General features: G+C 39.6%; 1 protein-coding gene across 4 annotated transcripts in view; it reads left to right on the top strand.

The window, feature by feature from the left end:
- LOC121277239 (semaphorin-4D-like) overlaps positions 1-22,999 on the top strand; it is a 205,624-nt gene that overhangs the window by 106,854 nt on the left and 75,771 nt on the right. For all 4 annotated transcript variants that reach the window (XM_041186432.1, XM_041186429.1, XM_041186431.1 and 1 more), the window contains 6 exons: positions 8,224-8,369; positions 12,836-12,898; positions 13,148-13,246; positions 13,343-13,436; positions 14,304-14,405; positions 15,970-16,121. In XM_041186432.1, coding sequence (XP_041042366.1) covers positions 8,224-8,369; positions 12,836-12,898; positions 13,148-13,246; positions 13,343-13,436; positions 14,304-14,405; positions 15,970-16,121 — 656 coding nt within the window. The remainder of the gene's footprint in view (positions 1-8,223; positions 8,370-12,835; positions 12,899-13,147; positions 13,247-13,342; positions 13,437-14,303; positions 14,406-15,969; positions 16,122-22,999) is intronic.

Here is a 22,999-nt window from a genome sequence, read left to right as displayed (position 1 = left end):
CTCTTGTGCTTCTCTCCGTGTGTTTGTGTGTGTGTGTGTGTGTGTGTGTACACGATCTTGCCATAAAATATTCAAAAGGAGTCATATTTCACTTCCAATTGATTCATTTCATGTGAAGTGAATATACATTTTCCTGAGCAGTGATAAGATATTATAGAAATGGCATTGTTTCCATTCTTTAAATAGTATTGGTTTTACAGTTGTCTTCCATAATTCAGATCACAGAACGGCACATCTTAGAGATGGCTCTCACATCTGTAAAGCCAACTCCCTTTATTCTGACAGCCAAATTGTATACATTCTCTTGTTCATTATGATTCAAGCACTTTTCCCCTCACTTTCAAAACCATTGTCACTCCCCTTCTTAAAAGCTTATCCACTCATTATCCTCTGAGCTGCTGTCTAATTTTAAATTCTTTGCCAACCTAGCACCCTTTTTTCCCAAGGAGCTTGAACAGATAGCCACTTCCCAATTGTTTGTCCTCCACTTGGTATTTGAAAATCTCGGGCCTGAATTTTATTCCGTCAACAGCGCAAAACCACCTTGGCTAATCCCAAAGGGTATCTGTCCTGTGAGCTTGCTACTGCCTTGTGCCACCTTAACCCCTTTGTGGTCTTTGACATAATTAACCACTTTACCCATTTTCTATTAACTCTCCTTGACACTGCCCTTTTAGGATTCCATTCCTATATATTTCAATGTTGCCAGCACATTGCTTTCAATGACTTATTCCTTGTAGCTTTTGCATCCACACAGTTACCTCCAATGTTTCAACATTCATGCCTTACAATTCCTTATACACACGTTGTTCCTCAAACCTTTTTATCTATAAGTATGAGATCAGCTTCCATATATTTACCAATGACAGTAACTTTAATTTGATACCATTTTCAGGTCAACCACTATTGCTTTATTGTCCTCCTGACTAGATGCCATTGTAGATGAGCCACAACTTCCTGAAACTGATCACCAGCAAGACTGATACCACACAGCTTGATTCTCATCAGATATCTGTAACATCTCATCTATATCCCACCCTGTCTGTTAACTCAGCCTGAATCCAAAAATGTAGTATATATCCGCAGTGTTCCAGTGAACCCTAAACTGAGTTTCAAACCCTCATCAAATCTAAAACCAAGGTTACCTTCTTCCCTAATAAAATCAGAAAATGCTGGAAAACTCAGGTCTGGCAGCATCTGTGGAGAGAGAAAGAGTCAATGTTTTGAGTCCATATGATTGTTCTTCAGAGCTAAAGAGAAGTAGAAATATGATGGATTTTATACTCTGTAGGAGGGGGTGGAGCAGGTGGGGCAAGATAGAAGGTTAGGGACAGGTGACACTAAGGAGAGATTGACAGAGGTGTCATGGGCACAAGACAAAGGGAGTGTTAATGGCAATGGTGAAGAGTAAAGGAGGTGCTGATAGTGGCATAAAGGCAAGCTATCAGGTGTTAATAGCAGAACGAGGGTCAGTGCTCTGAAAGCACAAAATAGAAACATGGCAGATGGGCCTCTGGGGTGAGGGGATTGGGGGTTGGGAAAAAAGATTTTAAAAATTAATAAATGAATAATAGAATACATTTTTTTTTAAAAAATTGGATTTTAAAAAAAAAAGGCAAGATGGAGGAGAGAGTTCATGGTCTGAGGTTCTTGAACTGATGTTAAATCCAGAAGGCTGTAAAGTGCCTAATCGGAAAATTAGGTGCTGTTCCTCCAGTTTGTGTTGGGCTTCACTGGAACATTGCAACAGGCCAAGGAGGGAAATGAGCATGAGAGCAGGATTGGGTTTTGAAATGGGAAGCGACAGGAAGGCCTGGGTCATGCTTGCGGACTAAGTGAAGGTGTTCTGCAAAGCAGTCATCTAGTCTGCATTTAGTCTCTCCAATGTAGAGGAAGCATTGGGATACAGTAGACCAAATTGAAGGAGGTGCAAGTGCAGCGCTGCTTCACCTGAAAGGAGCATCTGGGCCTTTGGATGATGAGGAGGTAAAGGTGCAGGTGTTGCACCTTCAGCGATTGCATAAGAAGGGGATGAGGAGTTGGGGGTGATGGATGAGTGGACCAGGATGTTGGCGGAAATGGTGGATGATGATCTTTTGAATGCGGAGGCTGGTGGGGTGAAAAATGAGGACAAGGGGAAACTATCATGGTTCTAAGAGGGAGGGAAAGGCGTGAGGGCAGAGTTGGATTGGACATAGTTGAGGACCCTGTCCACCACAATTGGTGGGGCAGAAAGGAAGACATGTCAGGAGCACTGTTCTTCCCCTTTGGAATAGTGTCCTTCTTTATCACTTACTGGCTCAATATTTTGAAAGTGCTGCCAAATATCATCCTGCCTGTCCAGCCAAGCTGGCTTCCTGATTTCCATCCTACACAAGCTCTCACTCATCTATATCTCTGCCCCTCACACCCTAACTCCTAAGTCAGTTCATCCATTGCCCAGTCCTTGATGCCCTCTACTGTCTCCAATGCATTAAAGTTTCACATTCTTGTTTTGAAACCTTTTATGATCTTGTGCCACCCTAGCTGTGCTACCTCCTGCTCCAACTCTCTGCCTCAGCTTGAGCCCCCTCCGCTCTTGAGATCCTGGACTGCTGTGCATTCTTTCTATAGTAAATGGTGGGGTACAGGGTTCATGTAAGAGGAGATTTAGGAAGTTAACAAGAAAGGACAACCAGAGTGTGACAGGACAAGATAGAAGAGTGCACCAGCAAAATAGGGTCAGAGTAGGGGAAAATGGTAATAAGACAGAATTAAAGGCTCTTTATCTGAGTACACTCAGCACTTGTGACAACATGGATGAATTGATAGCACAAATAAATTATGGTTGTGATAGCCATCAGAGATATGGTTGCAAAGTTATCAAGTCTGGGAGCTGAATATTCAAGCGTGCAGGCACCCCCCATTTAAAGCATGTTCTAATGTGTGTTTTCATTTCAGCACGGTTCTTAAATTAGGGAAGTTCCCCAAACAACGCTGCTTCCATTTATAGCAGGGTTACTGCGCATGCTTAGCCCTTTTGAAAATAAACCGCCACTTCCTCGCCCAACCGTCTGGCTCACCATTTTCCTTCCCCTCCCCATCACCTGATTCACTCATGGCTTCCCATCCTGACCCTCCCGCTCATCGTTTCCCATGCCCAGCCCTCCTGTTTGCCACTCCCCTCCACCGGCCCTCGGTCCTCCTGCTCACCGCTTCCCTCCCCTGATTTCTGGCCCTTCTTGATTCCTGCCCCCCACCATCCTGCTTGCTGCTTTCTTCTCCTGACCCTCCTGCTTGCCACTTCCCTCTTCCCTCCAATCCCCTCACTCCCTCTCACTTCCCTCTAATCCCTTCACTCCCTCTCCTGACCCTTCTGCTTTCTTCTAGCAGCGAGGGCTCAAGAGGGGTGAGAGACTGTGGTGGTAGAGGTGTTGTGAAGGTGCAAGCTGTTGCTATATGGTTTTATGTTAGCTTAAGGCAGAGGCAGCCAGTTTTAGCAGTAAATATCAAAAAAGCTGTTATCCAGACTAGTAAAGAGCCTATTCTAAAATTGTCTACTGTAGTGATTTAAAAGAATTTCATTTATATAGCATCTTTCACAGCTTCAGGATGCCTTAAAGGGGCTTTATACCAATGAAAAACTTATTTGAACTGTAGTCACCGTTGTAATGTAGGAAATACAACTGCCAATTTGTACACAGCAAGCTCCCACACAAACAATGAGGACAGTAAACAGAAAATTTGTTTCAGATGTTGGCATGGGTCTTTAGAAATAAGCAAAATATCCTTTTCAGTTTAAAATGTAAGAATACATGAGAGGAATAAAAATATGCTATCCTGCATTTATAGTTCAGAGTTTATGATCGTGGTGCTGTTTTGGGTAGAAGTGTCTATTGCTTGTAAATCCAGGAATGTACATAACTGGGGAGAAGAACCTTTCACATTGCTAATCCTTGGATAGTTATGTCATACTGTGCTTGGACTGTCATTTTAGCTTGAACTTTCTCCTTGTCCTCCCCTTTGACCTGGAGACACACTGCATAATGCCAGTGTGTTTTTCTGCAAACGTGTCTGTAAGCGCTGCTAGGCAACAAATTGAAAGCAGCCATTTACATTGTTAAAAGAAACACAGCTGTGGCAGAAAGAGCGCATACAAAACTCAGTATCTCAATCCAATGAGAACAAAAAGCAAAAATCTGTGCCTGGTACAGGAATCTTTTAGTTTAGGAGATTTTTTTTTTCATAAAAAACACAATCAATGCTGTCTCCATAGAGATTGGCATCTCTTTTTTTAAAAAAAGAATGATTAAATTGTTACTTTTGAAAGTGAAGTAGTTCCTGGTTACAGACGATTCGAAAAGGTTTCCTTTACTTCTGTTCATTTGGATCGAAGTTACTGCTGCGGCCAGGCCTTTCCTTCCTTGTTACTGCCTTTTTTCTGTCATAAATCTCTTCTTGAGGTGCACAGCTGTTTAGTACCACCACCAACTGGTTTTCAATGTTCTGTTTGTATGGAATAATCCAGTAACTAGCCGTGCTCCCTCATAACCTTGGTGCTGCTCCCTTAGAAAATGCAGCTTAATAACAACTATCCACTCCCCCCAAACTCCCACTGCATTTTTCTTTGTATTTTGGGCTATTTCCTGAGGCAGCCTTATACTATAAATAATCACATCACTCCAGAGATGGTTTTCATGTTTAAAAAAAAGCCTTCAGAAAATTTACAGCACAGAGGGGCCCTTTTGCTTCATTATCCCCATGCCTCCAGAAATGATCTTGTTCACTGTCAGTGCCGAAGTAAATGCTAATCACTGCTGTCACTCGTTGAGCACTATGCCTGGCCACCCGGAAGTCAGCTTACCTGTAGAGGCCAGCGAATAGGTTTACTGACCTGAATGGACATTTTCTCCCAATATCTGAGAAGACCTATAACCAGAGTGGCAGAGTTGTGACTTCTGTGACTGCATTCTCTGAATCTAATCTCTATTGTACAGGAGTGAATTTGGAACACTGCAAACTGAATCATACTGCAGTCAGGATTTGTAATGGATATCTGCCTCCCACTAATGATAACCTGACCTGGGTCACACATCACTGTACTTGCTACAGCCTGTGCCTGACTTGTTTTAATTGGCTTCTTGCATCTATGTTTCACACAGGAGAAGTGGGCCTGCAAGCTAGTTGCTCTACTGTCCAAGGCAGCATTTTAATCCATGATACAGTATCTGTGGGCCACAAGTGCTAAAGATCATAGACCTTCAATATTTTGAGGTTCTTCCAATAGTTTAATGATTGCCAGCTGTTTGGACTCAACACGAGTATGTGTTTTGGCAGCAAGAAATCAACCATTTTATATGTTTCCACAATACAATCTTGATAACAACTGTTAAATATTGTAAAACTAGCTTACTGAAATTCTTATTTTAATTTACAAAATGTTTAAAACATCATTTATAATTATTGCTATTTAGGCAGGTACAGGAAGTCATGGAGCTTTACAGTATGGAAAAAGGCCCTTCGGCCCATTGTGTCCAAGCCGGTCATCAACCCCCATTTACTCTAATTCCATTTTCCAGCACTTGGCCCATGGCCTTGTATGCTATGGCGTTTCAAGTGTTCTTCTAAATACTTCTTAAATGTTATGAGGAAAAGTCTACAATAGCATTAGTGACTGCACTGTTTGACATGTTTGTGTACTTTACTGAGAGACATAGTACAATTCAAGCCTATCCTGTCAGATTTTTAAAAAAAATTGAAACCTAAACAGCAGCAGCAGCAACTTGCATTTACATAGCAACTTTAACATTGCTAATGTTGAATCATGCCCCAGCATTAAAATCAGGGCCACTCAAGAGGGCAGAATTGAAGGAGTGCAGGTATCTCAGCATTGCAGAGATTGAGGAAGTCACATAGATTAAACGGGGCTTGTATGATAAAATAACGTGTATAGTGCACAATTTTCAAAGCTGAATTCTGTAGAGTCACTTTTATAACAGGAATTCTACTGTTCAATAGTCTGCCCTGTGATCTGCATTTTATTTATTTGTGAGATGAGTTAGAAATTGCCTTGTATATTTGGTGTGCAATCATGTCACTTTAAGTCAATTAGTCACTAGGAACTAATTGTTTCAGACCTATCAAATTTCTAGGTCAGAATCTTTCAGGATCTAACTTGTTCTTCATGCAATTCATAAGAGTTTAGTAAAATTAAATTCCAGTTAAAAGGTGATGAAATTGTCTGTGGCAGGCAGTTTAAAGACTTCCACTCCACCCTAGATAATCTGACAATTATTATCATCATCATTTCTGAAAGAGGGAACACATTGGTGTAACTGCTGTTGTGGGTGTAGTTAAATTCTGATAAGGTCACATCAAATGCACAGCAGAAGGGAACTATATGCAAGACCTTTTGCAATACAATAACTATTTCATGCAGCTCAATGTAGAAAAATGTGTAATCATCAAGAGTAATCAGAGTATTTTAGAAATGGTGAGAAGCTGGGAGTTCCAGAGAAAGAGGAAGTTTTAGGAGTGCAGAAGTCAATGAAAACTAGTGGAGACTTAATACAAAGCAGTGAAAGTTAAGTCTCAATTATATCAACTCTGGTTAGCCCCCATTCAGTTCTGGGCATCACACCTCAAGAAGGATTTTTGGCCTTGAAGTGTTGTTTTACCAGAATGATATCTGGGCTGAAAGGGTTAAATTAGTAAAGTGGATTGTATTCTCTTGAGTATGAAATATTAAGAGGTAATCTAACAGAAGTGTTTAAGATGATTAAAAGAGCTAATATGTTAAATAGAAACTATGCCATTGGTGGGAAGTCCAGAACAAGGGAATGTAACCTAACATTAGAACTAGGCTGCTAGGGGTGATGTTAAACATTTCCTAACAAAGGGTTTGCTTTCATTTTCATATGACTGCCTGTACAGTTTCTGAACCAAGCAGATTACATTCATTCATGGTACATAACCCATCCACTTGCATAAAGTTAAAATCAGACCCAGCATTTTTAGATGCAGCGTTCTATAATGTAGATGCAGTGCAGTAGAACTAGGTCAGTGCATAGGTGGAGTTCTGTATAGAGAGCTAGATGTGTAGGTGCAGTACAACAAGGTGAGTGAGAAAGTTCTCATTTAAACTGCACACTAATGAATTGAGGATTATCAAGAAATTGTTTAGAATCAGCAAATTTAATTTTTATATGTAGGTGTTGAAGCGTAAAATTGATTATGAAGTTATTAATACAGTTGATATGACCTTATCAGAATTGACTGCCCCACAACATCAGTTACACCAGTATCTTTCCTCTTTTAGAAATGAAGATTAACTAGGGTGGAGTGCAAGTCTTTAAACTACCTGCCACAGACAATTCCATCACTTTATCCAGAATTTAATTTTAGTAAACTCTTTTGTGAATTGCATAAAGAACAACAAGCTAGGTCCTGAAAGATTCTGGTCTAGAAATTTGATAGGTCTGAAACAATTTAGTTTCTTAGTAGAGTAACTTGATTTGCCATTAATCCCATTTACACACTATTGTCGGCATTATGGCACATCAGGAACTGCCTCTCAGTAACACTGAAGAAAATGTGTGAATATACCCTGAGAAATTACTTGATTGTATGACTTAAACAAATGCATTCCCACAGAAACAACAAAGGATTAGGCTAATATTGTCATTTTCTGAATCAACTACCCATTGAAATTATAGACCTGAAATGTAGTTCTGAACTTTTCATGCTAAAACTGTTTACTCACTTAACTTAAATAGTTTGCTTAAAATATATTCCAGATACCTTTTAAGGACCAATTGTGCCAGGGCATGGAATAATTCCCCAGATCAAGTAAAAAAAAAAATCCAGTTGCAGAATAAACATTAATCCAACTCTCTGATGACCATTTTATAGTGTACCAGTTTAAAGGTCTTCATTTCCGTGCTATAACCATCTTCATGTCCTCTTTTTTAAGGTGATCTGCTTTTGTAGAACTATGGATTGGTTCCAGGCTGAGACTGGTCAAACTCACTTCATGTGCGGAAGGCAAAGCACAAAGACTTTCCCCAGTTGTTCTGGGCTGGATCAAATCTGAACCCATGCCCTGGATGCAAAAAGATAGTGTACTAAATCCAGAGCAATACCTGGTCCTCTGCTAGATTCAAACGTGGTGCTAGACGTTAATTTTAAGGCCTTCTGTTTTTTTTTTGAGTACTAATAACTTTTAATTTTCATCATCATTTACAGAAGTATCTTTGTTCAAGTTTTCTCAAACTGGAGTGTCAAACTATTCAACGCTGTTGCTGAATGAAGATAGAGGGGTGCTGTATGTAGGTGCCCGGGAAGCTATCTTTGCTGTGAAGATGTCAAATGTTTCATATAAAAAATATGAGGTAACTTTTTAAAAATATTTTTCTTAAGCCCTATTCAGTAAACCCCTTAATATCTGCTTGTCTGGCAGCAGTTGTGGAGGGAGAAACAGAGTTAATGTCTTGAGTCCAATATGATGATACTTTGGAACTTCGACATGGGTTCCAAAGAAGAGTCATATTGGACTTGAAACATTTAACTCTATTTCTCTCTCCACAGTTGCTGCCAGACCTGCTAAATTTTCCCCAGCTCTTTGTTTTTATTTCAGATTTCCAGCCTCTGTAGCATTTTATTTTTATTATACCATTATATCAGTTGGTGCTTATACTTCTCTTTAGTTTGTCCTCCCACATGTCCCGCAATGCTTTCATCTGAATGTAGTGACACATATGCAGTTCCATGCAACTCTGCACTGTTCAGGTACATCATCAAGTGAGTTGTGTCAGTGAGTGTCAGCTTTATAAACTTGTTAGTACACAAATGAAAAGTACTCTCCTGATGACTATCAGACGCTTACTATTGTGACTCTTCTTCCTATGTTGCAACTTTTAAAGATCTATGTTCTTTCACCCCTTCCATGGCCACTGAGAATTATTGTTTGGGTATACTACTTCACTGTTTCCCCAGAAAGTCTGACTTTACATTCCTATGTATTGAACTGCATCTGTCTCTTTTTTTTTCTGCCCATTCTGCTCTCTGCTTGATATTCTTCTGCAAGTTCTGCATTCTTCATGGTTTTCCAGATTCCTTAATTTCATATCAACAGGAAAAATGATAGCCCTCTTGTGTCTATGTCCGAATCATTAATATGGAAGGGAAAACAAATGAGTTCTCAGCATAGAGTCATGGGGCACAGCACCATTCGCGTTCTGCCAGATCCCAAAACATGCAATAAACTTCATTGTTTGCTTTCTGTCCTCCAACCAGCCTTCTATCTATGTGACTTCATTTTCTTTAATACTATATGCCGTAATTTTCATAGCAGATCTCTTAATGTGGCACCTTAACAAATATCATTTTTTTTTAAAAAAGTTCAGAAACAAAATACTGCAGATGTTGGAAATCTGAAATAAAAACAGAAAATGCTGGAAATACTCAATAGGTCAGGAAGCATCTGTGGGAAGAAACAGAACTAACTGTTGATCAGATGAAGTTCGTGAAAGGTCATCGATCTGAAAATTTAACTCTTCTCTACAGATGCAGCCTGACCTGAGTGTTTCTAGCATTTCCTGCCTCCTAAAAGCCTGTACTTCTGTAATATCCGCTGCTGTGCACTACAATTTCCTCAAAATATCTATTAAATTAATCCAACATACCTTTTACAAATCCAAACTAGCTCTCCCTATTTGGATCATTTGTCTCCAATCATTCATTAATATAATCTCATATTATGGATTTATTAGTTTACCCACAATGGAGCTCAGACTAATTGGCCTAATATTTTTCATTTAACCCTTTCCCTTTTTTTGAACAAGGATGTTTTTACCACTCTCCAGTTTTCTGGCTCCTGCCAATTCCTGCTCCCAAACATTTTTGTGACATTATGGTTGTGTTCTGTTTTCTTCTCTGCACCTACCTTCAGTTTTGGCACGCATACCATGTGAGTCTGGTAATTTTCCTTCTTTCAATTTGGTAATTCTAGTGGTTATTGACCTTTTACTGGGGAGTGCACACATGGAGCTGCTTAATAATATGACATAAAACTTAATATGCAGAAGCAGGCCATTCAGCCCTCCTGTTCTCTGCTGGTGATCATGCTCCACATTGCTACCTGCCACCTTACTTCATCCAACCCAATCACCGTATCTTTCTATTCCTTTCTCCTTCATGTGCTTGTCTAGCTCGGCCTTAAATGGATCTATTCCAAATAGTCGTTTGGTAATATAGAATTTCAGTATTGCTGAAAAAAGGAGACATTTTTGTCAAAGCTTTTTGTTTTGCACTCACCAGCACAATTTGCGAGAAAATACCAATGTCAGGGGAAACAACATATTTATACTGTATGAGAAGAGAGTGCTGATTTGTTGGCAAGTGGACTGTGATTAGTAGAGGTGTTGCTATGATTAATGCATCAGTTGTTTGTGACTGACTGTTAACTGTCAAGCATTGTTTGAAATTTAAAGCTGGTAGCTCAATTCCGGTCAAAAATTGCCCTGGGGAATGAATCAGCAAATGGCTGTTGCTCATTTTGTTTAGCTGAAACAGGCGCAATGTGTGTACGTGTTCTTCCTGTCTGCAAAGAACAAGATTCCTTCACAATTGCGAAGACCATACAGGACTTGCATATTGATAGCAAGGCTGTGTTTATGTGCTCATTTAACATTGCTAGGCTATTCACCAATGTTCCACTTAAGGAAGCCATAGGTATTTGCTTTGCAGTGCTGTATCATGACAATCTAGATGCTCTACCATTGTGTGAATCAGTATTCATTGAGCTTATGAACTTGGCAGCTTGCGCAGTTGAGTTCTAATGACACCATTTATGCCCAAATACATGGTGTTGCCATGGGATGCTCTCTAGGCCTAGCTCTTGCAAGCATCTTTGTTGGGTTCCATGAGAAACATGTCTTCAATGGAATGACACCTAACCTCCTACCTGTCGCATATTTCTAATATGTTTGCTTTACTTAAATCTGCAGCTGCATGTAATAATTTCCTTGCATGTCTTAAGGGGCTCCACGCTGTGCTCAAATTCAACGGTGAAATGGAGCAGTCAAATGAACTCCCCTTCCTTGACATACTAGTTGAGAAATCTGCCAGGGTATTCTCTACCACAGCCTACTAGACTGGTCAATAGACACATTGGAACTCTTACAGTTCCACATGCTATAAAATTGGTCTTATCAGCAACCTCATAAATAGGGCCTGAGCCATTTGCTCACCATGCAAGCTTGATGCTGAAATAGGGCGCATCAAAACATACTGTGGGATAATGGCTACCCTGATCAAATCATTTCACACTGTACATGGCGCAAACTCATGAACAGGCCCGGGACTGTCACTTTTGGCCCTGAAAAGTGCCCAGTCTACCTCAGGTTACCCTGGAAGGGCAAGGTATCTTAAAAATTTGAGCAACTGGTGAAGCTAACTATTTCATGCAGTAGCAACACGAGTGGTATTCACCACTAACAGGATGCTGCCGTCAAGCCAAAAAGATACTTTGCCTATCTCACACATGAGTGATGTGGTATATGAATTTCAGTGCCAGTGTGATGCTAGGTATGTTGGCTGTACGCCCCAAAGACTGGTGGATCATATCAACCAGCATGTCCCTTCCATTGTTCGCAGCAGGCAAGGTATGGACTGTACCAACCAGCCCACGCTTGCATAACTCAAAACACAGTGTCCAACATCAGATTTGATTCTGCAATTGGACAACATTTGCTAAGAATTACACTGACAACCAATTTAAGATTGTCAGTTGGGCTCACTGTGTTGCACATTTGCATGTACTGGAAACTAAATATATTAATACACAGGGCCCTGTTCTTTGCAGACAGAAAGAACATGTGTACACATTGCGCTTGTTTCAGCTGAACAAAATAAATGCCAGCCATTTGCTGGTTCATTCTCCAGGGCTAAATCTTGACCAATCAGAGTCAAGCTGGCTGCTTTAAATTTCAGACAATGCTTGGCAGTTAACTGTCAGTCACAAGCAATTGGTGCATTCTCCATGGCATTGTTTTTAACCAATCAGAGTCTATTTGCCAACCAATCAACACCCTTTTCTCATACCATATAAACATGTTGTTTTCCCTGGCATTGGTATTTTCTGTGAATTGTTCTGATGCTGAAATAGGGCACACCACAGACATCCTGTGTGATAATGGCTACCCTGATTCACCCTGTACATCATGCAAACTCAAAACAGGCCCAAGACCATCATTTTTGGCCCTTGAAAGAGCCCATTTTACCTGAGCAACAGGTGAAGCTAGCTGTTTCTATTCACCTCAACTACTCTTTTTGTGGTGAAAAGTCCACATTCTAATTGCTTTCTGAGTAAGGTTTCTCTCAAATTCTTCATTGGGTTTAGTTGTAATTATTTTCTGTTTATGACCTCTAGTTTTTACATGCTCACAAGTGAAAAGATGCTCTCCATTCTTACCCTTTAAACCCCTTAATTTTGAAGACCTCTATTAGCTCACTCTGAACTATGTCTAGCACATCATGTCAATTTTAGTGTAGATTTATTTACAAATTGTTTTAGATTCTCATATTTGTAATATTGAATATCAATTTTATTGATTGTTAGCATCTATATCCACTAATGGCCGAAGTACACTCAACTATAGGTATCAGCTATGACTGAAGTGGTAGAAACCTCACCTCTGAGTCAGAAGCTTGTGGGTTCAAGTCCCACATTAGGACTTGAACACAAAAGTCAAGGCTGATACTCCAGTACAGTACCAAGGGAGTGCTGTTCATGTTGTATGCACAGAAAAGCATTTATTTCCAATCTCTATTAACTGAGTTGTGTCTGTTCTTTCAGGTGTACTGGAAAGTCCCAGAAAAAAAACAAAAGGAATGTGCAGCTAAAGGAAAATCCCAAGAGGTAAATTTTGATTTAACCAGATTATAAACGCCTTTTATTACTAAAAATGAAGTGATTTGGCAGAACTCACAGAGAAAGGGCATAAATGGCAGTTGTTAGCTGTTCATGTGGGTTCTGCCTAGTATCCTGACAAAGTTATGGAGACTACTGTTGAACCTCAGAGCTGTTGTCTGTAAACCATACCAATGTGTTGACCTTAATGTGTTAATAAGTTGCTTTTATTTCAACGCATTTATTATTTTACTGTAGACCGAATGTCTGAACTACATACGCATCTTGCATGAATTTAACAATGAAAGCCTTTATGTGTGTGGGACTTATGCATTTCAACCAACCTGTGATTACCTTGTAAGTATGGATATTTAACATTAAAGCAAATTGAAAAATATTGTATCATTGAATTAAATGAAACAACTTATTTGGCCATTTATTTTCCACTCATAGTCAGTTAAGGATTTTACTCTGCAAGGCAAGAAAGAAGAAGGTAAAGGAAAGTGTCCATTTGATCCTGCTCAAAGATACACTTCAGTAATGGTTGGTAAGTATCCAGTTGTAAGCTTCTTGCTTGCCATTCCGTAACAAATCATATAATTTAGATGAAAATCATTTATGTTTCCCTTTAAATAATTTATCTCAATGGGTAAGAGTTGTCATTGTTGGTTAGCACAATGATGTTTTTCCTAAGCCACTGGGCTTTAATCCAGACAGACAGATGTAATCAAAGTCATTTCAGCATATGAGAAGGTGAGAAAAGACCACAGGTACCATTCAGGCTCACCCAATGTGGTCCGATGTTCCAATTGTATTGCTAATTGCTTGGGGGAGTTTTGAAAAAAAACTGGGGCAGTCTCACCTCCTTTCTGGCTGTATAGCTTTCATATGAGATGAGTTTGGTGATCTCGGCCACTTCCTGCTGAGCTGAGGGTTAATACTACTCAACCAAATGCTCAATTTTACTCCAAGGCTGGCCAATGTGATATGTGGATTTACAAAGCTGCGAAATGGAAATGCTTTACTGAGGTCAAAGTGAGACACATTCCCAAGGTCGAGTGAATGGAACTTTACTTTTAATTAATTGATCATTGCCAGAAATGGAATCAGTAGCACTGACATCTTTCATCCCCATGAATAGAGTTTGTAAATTGGAGAGAAAAGGAAGAAGGTTGTTCTTCACTACTTGACATCTCCATACTCCCCATAATAGCTAGTTGAGCATAAGAGTGCAATGAAGGGAATTGCTGGTGTGAATGGATACCCTACTGCTTGAAGTGAAAAGCAGAGCACTACAATGAATTGATTAACAAATAATTAAGTATATTTCCATCCATGTATGTTGACTGAGCATGTACAGTTAAAATGTTTAACTGTATTTTAATAAGAGAGCCCCTTTATTACACTATTTCAGATGGTGAGCTTTACTCGGGAACAGTATACAATTTCCTGGGAAGTGAGACAGTCATTCTTCGGAGCCATTTACGGACAGAATATGCAATACCCTGGTTAAATGGTAAGTGTATCATAATGCTAGATTCCAACCTCTGTTTTGGATCATCTTTTTTGGTACTTCAGTACTGAAGGAATACTGCACTGCCTTGACTATCATTTATCCCTCAACCAACATCAAAATATTTGATCTAGCAATTTATTTCATTGTTGTTTGTGGTACCTTGCTCTGTACAAGTTGGCTGCAGCATTTCCTACATTGAAATAGTGGTTATATTTCAACTGCTCTACTTGCAGCTTAGTCGCAGCAGGAGACTCCCAGGAGGACAACAGAAACACTTTGTCTTATTTTTCTTCGAGGCAAAGTTGATCATGTTCATCACCAGGGGTGTTTGGTAGGGTTCTGGTGGGTATAAATGTGACTGCTAAGGCCAAACTGCGCCCAGGTTGTTCTGCTGCAAGTAGGAAGGATACTGCAAACAATTGAGTTTTGCACGAGTTACTGCCTTGGGATTTCCTCTCCTTGCGTTTTCTCTCTGCCTCTGATAGGTGTTTGTTTTAGAAGGAGGCTTTATCGCTTTTTATTTGATTGTATCAGGTGCTACAATCCTGGGAGAGTTTCTCCCAGAGCTTGGAGCCGATATTGAAACTCCTAAGCCTTCAGAATATCCTTGTAACACTTCTTTGACCGCCATGAGAGAGCACCCCAGACTGAAGCACTCCATAGAAGATTCACTTTGGTTAAAATTGGGCATTCTGGCTATGTGACCAGCCCAACTCAGTTGTGACTGACTGTCAATATCGTGGGGATACTTGGCATGTCAGTTCCTGTGAGCACCTCCATGTTTGGTAATTTGTCCTGCCATCTGATCTAAGCTTCCAAAGGCAGCTTAAGTGAAAGTGGTTGAAAATGGCATGGCACTGGTACACAGTCCAAGTTTCACATGCCTAGAGTGGGCAGGACTATTGCTCTGTGAATTAATTTGGTAGAAACGCTTACTCCCCTTCATTCCCAGACTAATGTTTGATGTCTGCTGAAGGCTACGCTTGCTTTGCAATCCTTGTATGTGTCTCATCATCAATATAGACAACTTAAGAGAATGTGCTGTTGAGATAAATGAACTTACGCACTGCTGAAAGGTTCTGGTCATGGATTAAACCTTGGGCTCTGAGATAGGGCATTCCTGGAGCAGGCTGGTATATTACTTCAGTTTTCTTCATGATGAGGTCAAAGCATCCCCTCTGAATCATGGGGATCCCTGGCTTGTGACTGACCAAAATGGAGAAGGTTCATTCAGGAAGGCAGCAAACACATCAAGAGACTTCATAGAGAACACACAGAGGCAAAGTCAGATAGAGTACATAATCTTCCAAACAATTCATCTACCCAACCCTTCAAGCACCACCTGCCCCCGCACATGACAGAGTCTTGCAGGTCGCACATTGGGTTCTGAAATGGCTGAAAAAGTCCATCAAATCAGAGTGGAAGCAAGTCATCCTTGATCCCAAGAGACTGCTGAAGAAGATATTTCAAATGTATGCCATTGGCTGTGCAGCACTGAGGTTGTGAAAGGTGCTGGAGGAATGCAGTTTGTTTAATTCTTTTTGTCTTTTTTGTTTTCCTGCAGAGCCAAGCTTTGTCTACTCAGATGTGATAAGAGAGAATGATAATAGTTTGGATGGTGGCGATGATAAAGTTTATTTTTTCTTCACTGAAGTGTCTGTTGAATATGAATTTAATAGCAAACTTTTGGTACCAAGAGTAGCTCGAGTGTGCAAGGTAAGATCTGGCAGTAGTAGCCAATTAATTTTCCCAAATTCTAATGCTAAGAGCTCTAGTATCAGGAATTATCAATTCTTGTTGCCAGGAATTATCAATTCTTGTTGCCAAGAATTACTGGTTTGTTAATTAGCTTATTTAGAAGAGAATCCTATCATAACACATTCAGGTTGAGAGTGAGAAATATGGATCCATAACTAGTGTCTTAAAGTTATATAAAGGCAATTACAAGGACATGAAGACAGATTTGGATAAAGTAGACTGGGAAATAGATTAAAAAAATAAGAAGGTAGAGATGCAGTGGCAGACATTTATGGAGGTATTTCATAACTCTCAAAGGTATATTCCATTGAGGAAGATAGTCTCTATGAGGTGGATGTACCATCTGTGACTAAGGAGATTAAGGGTGATATCAGATTGAAAGAAAAGGTGTACAAGATTAGTGGTAGGGCAGAAGATGGGGAAAGTTTTAGAAACCAGCAAGGATAACTAAAGAAAATATAAAGAGTCTGAGAGAAAACAAGCAAGAAATATAAAAACAGTGAAAGCTTCTACAAGTAAATAAAAAGGAAGGAAGAGCTAAAGTGAGCATTGGTCCCTTGGAGGTTGAGGAATTAATAATGAGAAACAAGGAACTGGCAGAAGTTTTCAAACAAGTATCTGTCTTATCCGTAGAAGACACAAAAGCATCCTAAGAATAGTTGAAAATCAAGATGGAAAAGGGAACAATTACTATCACTAGGGAAACAGTGATGGAAATACCAATGGATCTAAAGGCTGACAAGTCACCTGGACATGAGGGTCTGCATCCTAGGATCTTAAAATAAGTTGCTGCAGAGATAGTGGATGCATTAGTTGCAATCTTCCAAAATTCCCTAGATTCTGGAAAGGTCCCAATGGATTAGAAAATCGCAAATGTAACTCCTCCATTCAAGAAAGGAGGGAGACCAATTAGCCTGACATCTGTCATTGGGGAAATGCTAGAATGCATTATTAAAGAAGTAATAGCAGAACGTTTCAAAAGTCCTAATACAAACAGGCAGGGTAAACAAGGTTTTGTGAAATGGAAATTATGTTTGACAAATCTATTCAAGTTATTTGAGGATATAACAAACAGGGTGGATGAAGAGGAGCAATTAGTTGTAGTAAATTTGGATTTCTAAAAGGTATTTGATCAGGTGACAAAGATTACTACTGTTAGCAAATAGAGTTTAAGTAAGTTATATGTGTATTTGGGTGTGTTAAGAATAAGGTATCTCTTTAATGTTTAAGTTTGGTTTGCATTTCTGTATTTGTGTATTAAGAAAAGGAGAAGCTGAGTTTTAGTTCACTTTCAAAGGTGCCTGCATTCTAATGAGATTTCTATGACTCTTGAAGGGAGTAAAACAAACACAAGGTTTAAAAAAACTGCTGTTGCCCAGCAACAGGAGGTACTGCAGAGACAGAAAACTAGTTTCAGTTCAGTTGAAAGCAGCATAGCAGAGGGATAGACAGCAAGTCCCAAACTAAAGTTGAAGCCAGCTGCCAGGAGAAGCTGGACAGGAGAGGAAATTACAGAAGCAAGATCCAGAAACTAAAGGAGAATGTCCCCAAAGCAGGGGAGTGGAATAGGAAAGCACCAAGAGGACAGCCTAGTCAAAAGACAAGGACAGGATTCTGGAAAAGGCTCTGTTCTGTGGAAGTGAAAGTAAGGAGCAGAGAAGAAGGCTCCAAGCTTCAGGCTTAGAGAGAAGTAAGCTGCAGGAAGCAAATTTAAAGCAAAAGCCGGAAGATCCAATGGGACAGCTGAAGGTCTAAACCTCTATAATGGACATATGAAGGTGTACTGTTGGCATGGCTGAGTCAGTGAGAGTGTGTGTGGAAGAAAGCTTGAATGCACATGGCAGTCTAGTGGAGAGGAACATCAGAAGAAGAGTTCGAAACCTTGGAGGTGGACACGTGTGGAAGACATCTGAGAGTACGTGTTGTTTGGGAGAAGGTTCCAGAACAAGTTCTTCGAGAGTAGAGATTGGAAAGCATGGTGTGAAAGATGATGTTCAGTGAGACCAGTTGGCTCATGGTGGGACAAGCACCTGGAAGAGTTGAGGAGAGATCCATAGCATTGGGGCACCCTCTGTTACATTGTTTCAGAGTGGGGTGTGCCTGATCACAGGTCACCTATCCGTTTACATTGACTGTACACTTACAGTGAACATTAAGAGGATAAGATAGCTTTTGCAGCTTGTGTTATCCTTACGAATCTGTATATATCTGTAAAGATATAGTTGTGGGTGAAGGAATATTGTAATATAGTTCATCTCGTTTAATAAATGTTTTACTCTTTTGTTATAAGTTTATCAGCTGACTCCTGTGACTCTGTTCAGCAGCCACTCTCCACGTGTCTAAACAAAAAATAAAAGTTAGGATCTTTCAAGCTGGGTTTCAACCTGGGATCAGGCTTGTCCAGTAGTAATATCAGCTGGGATCATTACACTGCACAAGAGCTCATGCTGTAGGGGTGATATGTTAGCATGGATAGAAGACTGGCTAATTATCAGGAAACAGAGTTAGGATAAATGGGTCATTTTCAGGATGGCAAACTGTAACTACTGGAGTGCCATAGGGATCAGTGCTAGAGCCTCAACTATTCACGCTCTATATTAATAGCATGGATGAAGGGACTGTCTGTATTATAGCCAAATTTGCTGACTCTGATGCAGATAGGCAGGAAAACAAATTGTGAGGAGGATACAAATAGTCTACAAAGGGATAAAAATTTGGCAGATGGAGTATCATATGGGAAAATGTGAGGTTGCCCATTTTGGGAAGAATAGAAAAGCAGAGCATTATTTAAATGGAGAGAGATTGCAGAATGCTGCGGTACAGAGTATCAGGAGAACATAATTTTCATAATGTCATTGGAATTTATTGTAAGGTAGGAATTACATGTGCGTGATTTAACTGAATTAAGGACAGCTGGCCTGAAGGCTTTTATGTGTCAGAAGAGAAGCTAGGTTTGAAATGTTAAATAAGTAAACATAGCTAAAGATTTAGAATGTGAGGTGCAAAGGGAAAAATTAAATTTTTTGATAAAGCAGAGTAATTTGAATATCAAAAGAGGTGGTGAAATGTTACACTTAACCAGAAGAAGCCAAACAGCATGTTTATTTTTCCTAAAACCTATTGATAAAATTGACACCATGAAAAATTTTTATTATTAGAAATGTAGAGTTGATAAGACATTTTGGGGCAAGAGGATTTACATTGAAAAGGGAAGAGCCTGTATAAAGGAGATGAGGTGTGTGGGAGGAAGGAATTCTAAGATCTAACAAGTGTGATAAGCCTCAAGTTGCTGTCTACACGAACTGAAGTAAAGAAAACTCACTTTGAATTTGACTGTTCAGGGTATTGTGTTACTTTGCCTGGGTCTTTTAAAATCATTTTTCTCCATTAATAAGGGTTTAATTTAGCTTTGTAAGAAACCTATAAAACTCAATGGTATTGTTACCACTGAATTCAAGGCACACATCTCAAAATAAATACAAATTGTAAAATAATTGTGGCTGTTGTTTCAACTTTCCATTTGGAATTTGAACAACTCAGCATTTACCAACTGCTGTGCCATAACAGGAGGGACCTGGGTGTCCTTGTGCGTGAATCACAAAAAGCCAGCATGCAGATTCTGCAGATAACTAAGGCAAATGGAATGTTGGCCTTTATTGAAAGGGGGATTGGGTATAAAAATGGGAAGTCTTCTACAACTGCCCAGGGCTTGGGCAAGACCACACCTAGAGCACCGTGTGCACTTTTGGTCACCTTGCTTAAAGAGGAGCATACTTGCATCGGACATGGTTCAGAGAAGGTTCATTAGGTTGATTGCTGTGATGGAGTTGTCTTATGAGGAAAGGTTGAGCAGGTTGGGTCTGTACTCAGCGGAGTTTAGAAGAATGAATTGAAACATGCATGAATCTGAAGGAGCTCGACAGGGTAGGTGCTGAGAAGACCTCTCCCCTTGTGAGGGAATCTAGAACTAGGCAGCACCATTTAAAAATTAGGTGTCTCCCATTTAAGATGGAGATTAGGAGGAATTTCTTTTTGGAGGGTGGTTAGTGTTAGGAATTTTCTCCCTAGTGAACAGTGGAAACTGGGTTATTGAAGATATTCAGGGCCAAGCTAGACAGATTTTTGATTGACGAGGGAACCCAGGGTTATGGGGGACAGGCAGGAAAATGGAGTTAAGGCCATATCAGGTCAGCCATGATCTTATCGACTGGCGGATCAGGCTTGAGGGGCTGAATGGTCTGCTCTTGCACCTAATTATTCTGTTCTTATGCAAATAACAGTGGCAAGTTATGAATGTTGTTTTTGTCCCCCTAATTTTTGGAATGCACATTACAAATGCACAGCAGCCCATTTTCATTCATGTTTTAAAACATACAATACAATCAAGAACACAATTGTCCCTTTTCCCCTTTTATAGGGGATATTTTATTATTACGATGCATTTCTGAATGAATCTGTATCCTCTGAAGTTATGTTTCTTGTTAGAACACTTCGACCATTGTCCTCCTTTTTTCCTTTCTGTATGCTGCAAGGCTGTTCTTTCTGGGTCATCTGTTACCTGAACCCGATCCTCTGTCTTGGTTACTGTGTGTGATGGGTCTCACTGCCTCCTGAAATGTGGATTGTGAAATAGATATGGCCTATTCCTGCCCCTAAATCCTATGCTCCTATATTGACATCTAAGAGATATACTTTACAGAGGATATTCATAACTGTCCAAAGCAAGGCAACAGGAAAATTTAATCCAGATTGCTTTTGCAATCTCTCTCTGTTAGTATGATTTGCATTAAATAGGCTAGGAAGGTGTGGATTATATTAACCCAGAAGGGCTTGAATTATTTGGTTGCGGACCTGAATGAGCAGGTGTCCCAAGTAAAGGGAGGACATTACCTGTTTAGCAACATGTTTGGCCATAATATGTTTCAAGAGTGAATCTCATAGTGCTAAACGTTAGACTTGCCCTTGTATGTTAAAATTGTTGAAATTGTGAACTGATAACGTTGCAGCAAGGGAAACAGGACATTGGAACTAGAGTAAACAAGGTTAGCAATGGGATAACTCCTTAACTGCTCAGATTGAAGTTTGTAAAATTAACAGTATAAGAATGGCAAAGGAAGTGTGAATTGGAGTAGGTAAATTATTGTCAATTCAGAAAAGGAGAAAGAAACATTGAATTAAAAGAGACAGAATAGAGAACTTCAAAAAAAAGTTTTAATTTTAAAAATGACCATTTTCAAAATCATCAATAACTATTAAAACCCGCAGGAATAAGACTGCAACTTGCAATAGTTCATTTTAATGCCATGGATTTTGGCAGTAATTAACACTTACCACATGGTTAAAAAGGTACTTACAACAAAATGGGCAAGGTGTAAGTTTCTGTAGCAGGTTTAACCTGTATCTACCAAGCAAATAGAGTAACTTCACATCATTCATTGCATTTCAATGGTGATCCAGGCAACAACATGCCATTTTAACATCTTGGACAGCAACATTTAGATTTCTGTGTTGAGCCACGCATCTGCCACCACCTGAATTGCTGTAACGGTTCTTATAAATTACAGTGAGTGTCATATTGACATTATTATGCACCAATGTTTGATTTGGAGCCCTTAATTTTGTGTGTGTTTACGGGTGCCATTGCAAGAGTTAGTTATTTGAACCTTCAATTTCTACTTTGATAAATTCTTTGGGAGTGGCCAACTGCCATAACCAATGGCTCAATAGCTGAAATGAATAAAAATGGGTGCTGTGGATACCCTTGCCATTTGCAATAACAGAGGCTAAAGTTTGCTGACATCGGCTATTAAGAATCATGAATTACGAGAGATTCAATAAACCCCATTTCCTCAAGTATTACCAAGGACCGACCACCCACTCTATCAAGTGAATCGTTTGCCTCAGTTGAGAATATCATTGAGCTCAGGTTTTTACTTTGTTTCTCAGACAGTTTTGATGAGGGATTGAACATCCCTATATAGTTGCTTTTCACATTCAGCATGAAGCAATTTATGTATCAAGGCATTGAGCTGCAGTTATATTTTAGTATTTTTAAACCACATTTCATTCATGTAATTAGTTTATTGTGAAGTGCTGATTATTTAGTCTCGCCTTTTTAATGGATATGGGAGATTGTTACCTCTTGCTAGGTTCTTGGGTCTTAATGCTTGAGTGAGCATTTGAATGTGTTTTTGTGTGAAAGATTTCAGTGGGGAAATTTTAATTTTCAATATCCATTCTAGAGACCATTCAAAATTAAAACATGGCTTAAGAAAAACAGCACTCTGTGGGTTGCATTTATCTGATACTGTTGATAGCATTTATCTGATACAGCTATTTGTGTTTTGGGATTGCATTAAAAGTAAGCACAGCTCCTCCAATGCCTCAACAATTTATCAACGAATGTTGAATCTACACAGATCAGTCTTAGTTTTGTTGTCGACTGTGATAGCATTAGCTGACCTCGACTAAAATGATAATTTGACCTAGGCCCCTAGACTAAGGAGGGATTAGATTTCCTGATCACTTCTGGTGAATCTTGCTGAAAGCTGTTATGCCTAAAGTGGTAAAATAGACTATTGTCTGTGAAGGCTCACACATGAATAATGGTCACTCATGTGAGATACTGTAGGGTGAGTGATACACATGAAACTACCTAGCAGTGAGTCAGTTTAGGATAAGGGAAAAAGCTGGTTAAGAACAAAGGAAAGCAGGTGAATTTATAATATTTTCACTTGCCACTGACATTAAATTAATCCATGTGGCTAAATTGATCTTAAATTAATCAAGGCCTTTGCCAAGAATTGGGTACCTGCAAGTATTATAAATCTGTTGCA

This window comes from Carcharodon carcharias, chromosome 4 (genome assembly GCF_017639515.1).
Source record: "Carcharodon carcharias isolate sCarCar2 chromosome 4, sCarCar2.pri, whole genome shotgun sequence".
NCBI lineage: Eukaryota > Metazoa > Chordata > Chondrichthyes > Lamniformes > Lamnidae > Carcharodon > Carcharodon carcharias.
The sequence above is the reverse complement of the archived record's forward strand: the minus strand, read 5'-3'. Positions and strand labels throughout refer to the sequence as shown.